This window comes from Berghia stephanieae, chromosome 8 (assembly GCF_034508935.2).
Source record: "Berghia stephanieae isolate SIO BIC M18660-M18661 chromosome 8, UCSD_Bste_1.3, whole genome shotgun sequence".
In the NCBI taxonomy this organism is placed as follows: Eukaryota; Metazoa; Mollusca; class Gastropoda; order Nudibranchia; family Aeolidiidae; genus Berghia; species Berghia stephanieae.
In genome coordinates, this window is record NC_088367.1 from 11,616,355 (window position 1) to 11,628,068 (window position 11,714).

Genomic DNA, 11,714 nt, shown 5'->3' on the forward strand with positions numbered 1-11,714 from the left:
AACGACTATGTACGCAGATATACACGTACACAATATTCACATTGATGAGATAATGAATGATAATCAAAAACATTTTGCAACAAATGAAATAAGCTGTAGATTTTGTTCTTCGCTGTCTCACGGGTACGTTTATCAGGGAATCTCGAGGATTAACAGTGGAGTCGATATAACAGATTCGACACACAAGACAAGATATAAAAATGAATATAATATTGTTGGTTACAACAAAAAACCAACAACAAAAAACGACACCACAGTGAAAAATGGAGGAAACTTTGGTAGTATTAGAAACATAATTACCAAACTTTTAAAAACCCCAAAAAACAAAGATGGATGAATCAATCCGATTGACCTTAAGAAATTGTAAATTGAAAGTAAAGCTAATAAAAATATGTAAAAAAAAGTAACAACCCATCTCCCTTCCCAAAACATTAAAAAAAAAAAAAAAAAAAAAAAAAAAAATCCAAATAACAGTTTTGAGAAAATTTAATAAAAATGAGAAGCATTTTCTTTGGGTCCAAAAATCAACAGAAATGGCCTGATTGAGCGTCAGCTTTATGTGAAGAGGATGAAAAGGAAGTAGAAAAAGTACACGTCTGGTACTTCCCCTACAAAGTTGCTGCTATTTTGATTTTACTGAATTGTGACGTTATAGTTATAGTCACAAGAAATGAAGTGAGTAGGAAAGTGCCAGAAGACAACAGAGAATAAAAACTTCACAGTGGCGATGGGGGGTTCGAACCTCCGACCTTACTGGTACGACAACTTGGCCTGACCGTATGAGCTATCCACGACCCCAACAAGTTATAGTCACACTTTTGGCCTTATTATTTATCTTTCCTTTCTATTGCAGGGAAGGGAAAGGGGGAGGGGGAGGGGGTTGGAGAGACGCAGGGGAAATTTAAAGAGCAAAATTTTTGAGCAAACCGTTTAAAGATAATACAATATTATATTTATCTGATCTCTTTAATCTTATCTGTGCAAACCACAGACTTGCGTATAACTAGATATTATGGGGGAAAAAAATATTGTAGAGCAATAAAATTAGCACTTTTTTTTTACACATTGATTAAAATATATATATAAATAAATATTAGCATAGAACTTTAGTTAACTGTTGTAAGGCATGGGTGCCAAATAGTTTGCTGGAGCGTATCCCTGGCCACTTTCTGAGCTGACCAACCACCACTCGGAGTTTCCCTCGGCGTCTTGGAATTGCAGAATGGATACGTAGTTCCCCGCCACCAGAGATGCTTCGTTGGAATGCCGGGCTTGGAAGTCGTACAGGGCGTAGTAATACTAGAGGGATAAAAAAAAAAAAAGGGGGGGGGGGGGGGGGGGGGGTGGTGAAAAAAAAAGAAATTTTTTTTTGCAGTGGTTAAAGGTTAAAGGTGTGTGTGTGTGTGTGTGTGTGTGTGTGTGTGTGTGTCCTGATAGCTCTAGACGGTAGAGCACTCACTTCACAAGTGAAGGTATTGAAGTTGATCCTGGGTACAGTCAAGACATACAGGGCATAGTAATGCTAGAAGGATAAAAGGGGGAGGGGGGGGGGGGATGCTGTGGATAAAGACTTGCTTATATGTTTATGATGGAGGGGTGGGGGGTGGGGTGGGGGTGTTATGCTAGCTCAATTGGTAGAGCACTCACTTCACAAGCGAAAGGGATTGAAATTGATCCTGGGTACAGTCAAGACATACAGGGCGTAGTAATACTAGAAGCATAAAAGGGAAAAAATAATAAAAAATGTTACAGTGGTTAAAGATGTGTGTCTGTGTGTAAGGGGGAGGGGTGTGTCCTAATAGCTATTGTTTTATTGTTTTTAAGGGTTTTACGGCGCTTGCAACACATTAAGGTCATATCAGTGCCAGTAAAAAGGAAGAAAATGGGATAGTCAAAAGTTCTAGAATTTATTACAATTAAAGCACCCAAGAAAAGGTAAGACAAAGGGGAATTGGTTCAAATGGGGAACAGATGTAGATTCCAAGAGCACACTATCAAAGTGCTTAGTTTGAGATCACTTAAAAGTCTCATCCAGACACATGCCCAGGTCACAACTAAGAGGAAAACACTCAAATGTTTAAAAATCATATATAATATGTAAACAAAACAATATAGTGCATAACAGGGAGATGATTTACAAGGAAAACAATATCATCTCCCAAAACTCTTACTATACATTTAACTGTTTCCCTCTCAACCAGGGTATCCGGCTAGGGCCAGTACAAAACCAAGTAATCTCATTCCAAGACAAAGACAGAAAGCATGGTGGAAAACAGATACAGGGGGATAGAAGACACAGTAAGTACCTCCCTGCCCACTATGGGAGGGAGCAAGGAAAAAAAAAAAAAAAAATAATAATTGAGCTTTATATATCGCAATATCCACTAAACATGCTCAAAGCGCTTTACAAGGGGTACCTGGTCAACAGCAACATTAACATGTAGGACAGGACATAACGCCTGTTAGGCGATAGTACAATTTTTTTGGACAGAGACAACGCTGTAAACGGCCAGGTACTCGTTTTACACCTGACTACGGTGAGAGAATGTGAGTAAAGAGCCTTTTCCAAGGACTCAACTATGCGCCAAGCGAGGCTCAAACCCAGGACCTTCTGATCTGAAAGCGGGTGTCATACCACAAGACCACATAGCCGCACAGGAGATAAAAGGGGTTGGGGGGGGGGGGGGGAAGAAATTGTTTTTGCAGAGGTTAAAGATGGGTTTATATTATATGTGTATCCAAAGTACCAGGGGGTTAAGCTGGATTGCAGCCTTTCCTATCGGGTCCACCATCTAGAAGGTGGTGCCCGATAGATACAGGAACACAACAAGGTGGGGAGTCAAACTCAGTACTTTTTGAGTACAAGGCAAAGGCCATACTACTACGCGACACTTTCCCCTACAACAGTTAGGACACAGTTATCAGTCAGAGAGGTAGTAGTAGTAGCGTATGGCTACACCTCCAAATTTATTTCATCAACCCAGCTGCTAAAGTCTTCCTCCGCCGTAAGGACAGTTTCGTAGCCACCTTCAAGTTTAGTGACTGGACAGTGGAGGACGATGTGATCGCTGGTCTCTGGGGCTGCCTGACATATCTGGCAGGCATCACTGTTTCCAAGTTTCCATCTGCACATCTCCTGAGAAGGATCATCACGTTGCCGTCGTACAGGAGCGTGTGCGCTGCCATGACCCTGAAGGTGATACCAGCCTAGATCCAAATCCTGCTGGAACAGCTGAAGCCAGACCAAGAATGATCCAAACCGGCGTCCAGACAAGGTACTTCCTTCTCCTGGACCCACACCTCCAACTCAGTCAGCAAGGTTAAGTAGTAGTAGTAGTCCATCAGAACCATTAGACCTGACAAGTTATCTGGTATAGCGTGAAACAACAAGAATGCTTGCTACCTTTGATAGGCGTAGTTTATACAAAGTACTTTCTCCAGATCTACGACCCAGTACCAATCACGTTGATGGACAGGGTAAAAAAAAAAAAAAACCAAACTCGACTTGCAGATCGAATCAGTCCCTTAGCTTGTGAAGCAAATGCTCTACAAACTGAGCTACTAAGACCCCCAATCAGAAAAAAAAAAAAATACGACAAAAAGAAAGAAAAGAAAATAACAAATTCCCATCACCCACCTGTTGTGGTTGTTGTTGCTGTTGATTGGACGAGGAAGGCGACGTGGATAAAGATGACGACGATAGCGTATGCTGATTGTTTTCATGACCGTGCTGTAGTTGTTGGTTTTGTTGTTGGTGTTGTTGGTTTTGTTGTTGGCGATTGAGTAACGGATTGGTATAGCCCCCCATGGAGTCCAAGGAGACGGTGGACAGTCGGTGGTTCCCGTCCCCGTGACTGAGAGGGACCGTGTCGCTGCATCCCCCGCCGCTGTCGTAGGAGTGGATGGACAGGACGTCTTCCTCCACCTGGGGTGATATGATGGACATCGGTCGGAGGATATGCCGTGGTGCAAACCCTTTGGTGACTGGAGATTTTTGGAGATAAGTAAGTAACGAGGAATAAAAAAAAATGAATTGAAACTATATATCGTGTCATATATTTCCTGTAAAGCACACTAAAACGTAATATTAAAATATCAATATAATTATATACTAATAAATTGACTATATCATCAAATACATAATATTATATTTTCATTAGCTGTTCTAATTATTGAATCCATTAAAAAATTCATAAAAAAAAAACCCAAAAAATCAAGACGAACTATATCATCATCATCGTCTATCGTGGCTTGTGCTCTTGAGCACGTTGCCTGTCAGCTGTCTCCACGAATCACGATCCTCTGCGGTACGCATGAAATCGGTGTTGCTTTTAAAATCACATTTGGTCATTCTTAGGTTATTTAAATAATTATGTCATATTAGGGCTAAGAACGGAAAATAAACGAAGTTACGTTTCCCTCACCTCCGTCATCGACAAACCATCTGTCCTTGTTACCCATGGGGTCCAGTTCCTTGAAGACGCCGATCAGCATTCCCTCCGTCAGGGAAATGTCCATGACGTCCGTGGCATTGTGGGTCGTCGTCACCCTGAACAACTTCTCTGGGGGATACTGCTGGTGCAGATACGCCTTCTGACTGTCGCTTTGGCTTCCAGGGCTGGTCTGGATGGGGGGGAAGTAATGTGTCAGTGCATGATATAATCAGTCGGAGGGTGAAAATTTTGGATTGGCACTTATTTTTACAATACTACAAACATGATATAAAGTAATTTGGATAATTCTAAACATCAAAATGACTCCAGCCCAAATATTACATCGTCGTCTACTGCCTATAAATGTGTCAGTGCACGCCAAAATCCGTCGGAAGGTGAAAATTTTGGATTTGCATTTTTTTTTCATTTTCTGAAAGAATATTATGCTCCCCAGAACATTTTAATCTTCATTTGAAGTAAATCGGGTGATGTTTCATGAAGTTATGGTCAGATGTATGGGAAAGGTATTGCAAAAATTGTATTATCGTCTAACATGCGTCATGTATCATTCTACATGTTAAGTGTTGCTGTTGGCTGGGGACCCCTTGTAAAGCACTTTAACCCTCTCCTTACCAACCATAGGAAAAACGTCACATTCGTTACGATGCAACCGACAATTTTCTCATTCTGATTTCTCTGGTACATCACAAAATTTAAAGAAATGTTTGATTACAACTATAAATACTAAACACTGTGTTGTAGAGCTCATTTTGCTGAACAACATTCTGTATAAAATGCACTTGGTACTTTTATATTTGAGTAGGAAAAGTATTTTTGTGTTGGGTGGGTGTGAAATTTCGAGGGAAATTCTAAAAATGGCTGGTAAGGAGAAAGTTAAGCATGTTTAGTAGATATTGTGCTCAACTTTTATTTTTTAATCACCTGTATGAGTTGCTGTGGCCCATCCGAGGAGATGCTGCCGTTTCTAGTCTTCTGTCTGGACCGGTCAGCCTTGACCGTGTCCACTCTCGGGTTGAATCCCCGAGGGATGAAGGACAACATACACATGTGGTCATAAGCCGTCGTGTGTCGTATGTTGAAGGTGGCCATCATGTTGTCTTTACTTAACAAAGATGGAAGCTGAAAGCGATGGGAGGGGGGGAAGGAGAAAATATAAAAGAAATATGGTGAGATAGACGTAAACCAAATATATTCATTGAAATTTCTATAATCAAATCATACAAATTGATAAATAAATAAAAAATAATGATATAAATTGAAAAAATAAATACATAAATATACAAATATAAATAAATTATTAAATATATATAAATATAGAATTATTGTTTACTTCTACAGCACTATTTCATGCAGCTAGGGCAGTCTAAGGGAAGTGAGTGTAATCGTTATCATTGTTTATGATTTTGTGTGGTATTTCATGAAACAACGCACAATCATAAACAACAATAAGAATTACACAAACTTACCATAGTAGATTGCCCTAGCGGCATGAAATAGTACTCTAGACGTAAACAATAAGTCTATATTTATATATATTTACCGCTCCTTTAACATTAAAGTTGAGCACTTATATTTTGTGGTTGTTATTTTATAACTTTATAAATTATCTAATAGACATTAACATAAAGGATTATATAAATGAAAAATTATATTACCTAAAGAAATAAATCAATAAAGAGATAAATATATAAACTAAATAAATTACATAACATTAATTAAAAAAACATAAATAAATTAAATAAAATTAATCACACATAAATCTCAAAAGTCAATCATGAATTTAAACATGTTCAAAGAACATCCATATTTTGTGTTAGAACAGAGACTATTCCATGTTTTCACCATATGTATAAAAAAAATGAGTTCTGTCTTACTTTGGTCTGAAATCCTGGCATATATATATTATACTTGTGGCCTCTGGTAAACGTAATCTTGGAAAATGTAAACAAAATTAATAAGATTTATATCATTTATATAATGAATTATCTTGTAGAGCTGTATTAAATCTCCCCTAATTTTTCTTTATTTGAAGAAATTTTGTTGCTCGTCTTTGAATAGTTTCAAGACTTATTGATTGTCTTATATGCATATTGGGCTGTTCTCTTAGTCTTATAGTCTGTTGTTGTTGTTGATATCATTCATTGTTATCATCATCATTATTATTATTGTTATTATTATTATCATTATTATTATTATTATTATTATTATTATTATTATTATTATTATTATTGTTATTATTATTAAGACCATTATTATTATTATTACTATTTTATTATTATTATTATTATTATTATTATTATTATTATTATTATTATTATTATTATTATTATTATTATTATTATTGCTTTTTTTTATAGCCATAAATGATTACTCAAAGAATGTTATTCCTTGATTTTTTAAAATATATAATTGTTAAAATAATGTTGCACCTGTTATTCCAGTCTCCCCTTGGAATAGACCCTAGAGACAAATTTCCCCTATGGGATAAAGGAAATTTACATTAATTTCATTTAATTTAATTTTAATTTTTTATGACGTTAATGAGAGTCCCTACCTCTAATAAGGCACAGCTTTCTTTGAGCGACTGGTCCATGAAATCTCTCCTGGCCGTCACGAAGGCCGACATACATTTGTTGAGGATACCCAGGGCCAGATTGTAGAACTTTGGAAGCTCGTCGAGGAGTTGGGCATTCATGGCTTCGTAGTCGTTCTTGGCCGTTTCCAGATCCTGGGGATAAGCAAGGGGGTGAAAGGAAAATTGCAGACATTTCTATATCGTGGATAGCTCATACGGTAGAGTCACGCTCTCCCCAGCCAGTCGGAGTTGTTGTACCAATAAGGTTGCGGGTTCAATTCCCCCCCCCCCCCAATCACCGCCGCGAAATTTTTATTCTCTATTGTCTTCTGGCACTTTCCTACTCACTTCATCTCTTGTTGTTATCAACATAAGTGCCTGCTCCACTCACTTTTCTGAATTAGACATTTCTATATGTGACTGATCACCTCAAAAAGGTAATATGTCTGTGTAGACCTGGTGCTTAAAACAAGAATTCAATCTCAACTTAATCACTTGAGTGTAAATAAAATATGACTTATCTGGGGACACAGTTACACGCCTAAAATAAAAAACAAATTAATAAATTGACCTTTTAAACATTGCAGTATCCACTAAACGTGCTCAGCACGCTTTACAAAGGGTCCCTGGCCAACAGCAACACTTAACATGTAGGACGGGACACGACGCCTGTTAGGCTATATTACAATTTTTTTTCGGAAAAAGACAACGGTGTTAACGGCCAGGTACTCATTTTAAACCTGAGTATGGTGAGAGAAAGTGAGTAAAGAGTCTTTTCCAAGGACTCAACTATGCGGTGAGCTAGGCTCGAACCCAGGACCTTCCAACCTGGGATAAACTCTGGTTATGTTGACCTTTTTTTTCTCGTACAATCAATGAGGAGTTCCTAATTCAATCTGAAACCAATTCCACCTTTAAGATTGAATAAAATAATTTTTCTTTTTTATCAGTGAAAAACAAACAAACAAACAAAAGTGCAATAATAATAATAAATAATTAATAATAATAATAATAATAATAATAATAATAATAATAATAATAATAATAATAATAATAATAATAATAATAATAATAATAATAATAATACCTTGTCGTGACTCTCGATTCCTTTCCCCAGCTGATAATTATAGTCCAACATTTTGTCAAATCGTTTCTGAATGACTTTGGACGGAGCTTCGAACAGGGCAACCAGCTTGTTCAAGGGAACGATCACCACGTCTTCTATACTTTTCCTCTGGAAGAAGAAGATAAAAAAGTAAAATGTGTTTATCTTGTCTCAGACATTGCCTTGTTGGCAGGGATATGCACTGTGATGTGTCTCTTTCGTCTTAGACAGACATTGTCCTGCTGGCAGGGATATGCACAGAGATGTGTCTCTCTCATCTTAGAGAGACATTGCCTTGTTGGCAGGAATATGCATTTAGACGTGTATCGCTTGTCTTAAACAGACATTGCCTTGTTGGCAGGGATATGCACTGAGATGTGTCTCCCTTGTCTTAGACATTGTCCTGCTGGCAGGGATATGCACTGAGACGTGTCTCTCTTGTCTTAGACATTGTCTTGTTGGCAGGGATATGCACTGAGACGTGTCTCTCTTGTCTTAGACAGACATTGTCTTGTTGGAAGGGATATGCACTGTGATGTGTCTCTCTTGTCTTAGACATTATCCTGCTGGCAGGGATATGCACTGAGAAGTTCCTTTAGTATCAAGAAACAATTGAATTTAAAGAGTTTTGTAAACATAGTTAAACATAGTTATAGTTTGTATAAACTTTTATTGGACTGTATTCATTCCCTCAACCCTAAAACCGACTATATCCATAGTTTACCCGTGCTACTTTTACACCAAGCCTATTTATTACATTTTTCTGAGACAAATTATAGGCGCAGTATCAAAGCTAATGTTTTTAGTTTTTGCATGTTAATGGAAGTTGAATAAAACTATCTATGTACATGCTCATTTTTTAATACATTTTTTTTTCCAATTTTGAAAAGTAGCAAAAATCTCTAGGATTAAGTGAGTTAAGGAGGACAAGAAGGCTATCTCATGATCTTTACAAAACTCAAATGTTCATTGGGAGGGGGGGGGGGGGGGGGGTGCGAATTAAAACATTCATATGTTCTCTCATTTTCTTTTTTTTCTGATTTTGAAAAGTATCAAAAATCTTTACGTTACAGTACGTTAATCACATATCTTTATTCATTCTTACCATAGCCACATAGAGATCTAACAGTTTGTTGTTGACTTCCTTGAACCGTGTAGCCTCCATGCATTCGCTGCCTTGGTAAAAAGCCTCGATGTTATCCAGCAAGCATTCTTGACAACGCATTGTTTCCTGAGAACAGAATAAAACATTACTCTAACCCTGTTTATGGTGGTAAGGTAAGTGTTAAAAATACCACTGAATAAATAAACATATAAATAAATAAATAAATAAATAAATGAATAAATAAATTAAATAAACAAATAAAAATAAAAATAAATAAAAATTAAACAAATAAATAAATAAAAATAAATAAATGAATAAATAAGTAATCCTTCAATTAAATATACTGCTAGTAATATAACAAAAATTAATTTTCAAGAGAAAATTTTGTGAACTGAAATTTAATAGAAGGGTGGGGTGCAAATAAGCTTTGGGGGGGGGGGGGAGAGGGGGGAAAGACTGAAATAAACATATAGATAGAGGTGGAGGGTGTGGGGATGGGTCTGTCTATTTGATATAGTAGAGTATTCATCCAGTCAATCTTTCCTTCCTTCGTTCATTCATCCATTCAATCTTTCCTTCCTTCATTCATTCAATCCTTCCTTCCTTCATTCATCCATTCAATCTTTCCTTCCTTCCTTCATTCAATCCTTCATTCATCCATTCAATCTTTCCTTCATTCATCCATTCAATCTTTCCTTCCTTCCTTTCATTCAATCCTTCATTCATCCATTCAATCCTTCCATCCTTCAATCATTCAATCCTTACTTCCTTTCTTCCTTCATTCATTCAATCTTTCCTCCCTTCCTTCAATCTTTCCTTCTTTCATTCAATCCCTAACCTGACTTTGCTCCATGTATTTATTAGTGCTGGCCAAGAACACCTTGACAGCTTTTTCCAGGCTCTGGAATTTGGCCTCTTCCTTCTCAAATTTCTCATCTTTCAGCTGAAACAAAAATGATGACTTTATCTTATTCTAAAATTTGGAACAGTAAAAAAAAAAATATATATTGACAATAACATGATAACAATACATCTGCTGGGCAGTCTTAACTCTCTCCTTACCAGCCATTTTCAGGATTTCCCCTAAAACTTCACACCCAACTAACACAAAAATATATTTTTTATCACTCAAACACAATAGCAGTAAAATCTTGCGATACATAATTTCTTTAGCAAAACATGCTCTACAACACACTGTTCATTTTCTTTAAATTTTATGATGTACAAAAGAAATTTGAATAAGAAAAATGTTGGTTGTATTGTTAGGAATGTGACGATTTTCCTATAGTTGGTAAGGAGAAGGTTAAATGGTTGTATATCGGAAAAAAAAAACAAAAAAAAAAAACAAACAAATTTTACAGGAAAGCCAAAAATCACTCTCCTTCTATATCTTTTAACCCCTTCCTTACCACCCATAGGAAAATCGTCACATTCGTTATGATGCAGCCAACATTTTTCTCATTCTGATTTCTTTTATACATCATAATATTTGCACAAAAATTTTGCTATAGTTAAAGTATATTAACACTGTGTTGAAGAGCTTGTTTAGCATAACAAAATATGTATAGCAAGGACTAACAGATTTTGTGCTTGAGTGAAAGAAATCTATTTTTGTATAGGTTGGGTGTGAAGTTTTGGGGAAAATCCGGAAAATGTCTGGTTAGGAGAGAGTTAATATTTCTAATCGTATTTCTAATTTTTGTAATAAAGCAGTGCTTTATTTAGTCACTTAGGACCACAGAACCCAGATGGAAAAAATGCGCCATCGGCTAAGAATATGACATGTGTCAATAACTCGCGGCTATGTGGTCTAGTGGTATGACACTCGCTTTCAGATCGGAAGGTCCTAACAGGCGTCATGCCCTTTCCTACATGTTAAATGTTGCTGGTGACCAGGGACCCCTGGTAAAGCGCTTTGAGCACATTTAGTGGATATTGCGCTATATAAAAAAAAGCTCCAAAAAAAAAAGCTCAATCCAAGCGTGTCACATACCTGCAAACCCATGCCAAGATTAGTGCTAAGCCTTCCACGAATACGAGACGATTTCTTTTTGAGCGAGTGAAGATTGAGTTTGGCCAATTTGTCCCAAATGTTTGGTCTACGTCCTTCTTGTACTTGTATACTAATGATGAGAATGAAAAAATGAGAATAAATAGACAGACGATAATAATAATAATAAAATAATAATAATAATAATAATAATAATAATAATAATAATAATATATAATAATAATAATAATAATAATAATAATAATAATAATAATATATAATAATAATAATAATAATAATAATAATAATAATAATAATAATAATATAATAATAATAATAATAATATAATAAAATAATAATATATAACTTTATTCATCAAAAAAAAAAATTAAAAAAAATGGAAATTCGTTTACAGACGTGGCATGCATAAAAATGTATAAACACAAAGTTCAGAACAAAAAATAAAAAAAAACAAAACAAAAAAA

At 36.1% G+C, this 11,714-nt stretch overlaps 1 protein-coding gene across 1 annotated transcript in view; it reads right to left on the bottom strand.

Annotated features, from left to right (window-relative positions):
• Nucleotides 1–511: 511 nt before the first annotated feature.
• LOC144978165 (uncharacterized) overlaps nt 512–11,714 on the bottom strand; it is a 121,968-nt gene continuing 110,765 nt past the window's right edge. The window contains exons 11-18 of the mRNA XM_078923866.1: nt 10,078–10,182; nt 9,240–9,365; nt 8,117–8,263; nt 7,009–7,182; nt 5,376–5,573; nt 4,425–4,623; nt 3,638–3,984; nt 512–1,299 (exon numbers count right to left, since the gene is read on the bottom strand). Of these exons, the coding sequence (XP_078779992.1) occupies nt 1,111–1,299; nt 3,638–3,984; nt 4,425–4,623; nt 5,376–5,573; nt 7,009–7,182; nt 8,117–8,263; nt 9,240–9,365; nt 10,078–10,182 (1,485 nt within the window). The 3' untranslated portion in view covers nt 512–1,110. The remainder of the gene's footprint in view (nt 1,300–3,637; nt 3,985–4,424; nt 4,624–5,375; nt 5,574–7,008; nt 7,183–8,116; nt 8,264–9,239; nt 9,366–10,077; nt 10,183–11,714) is intronic.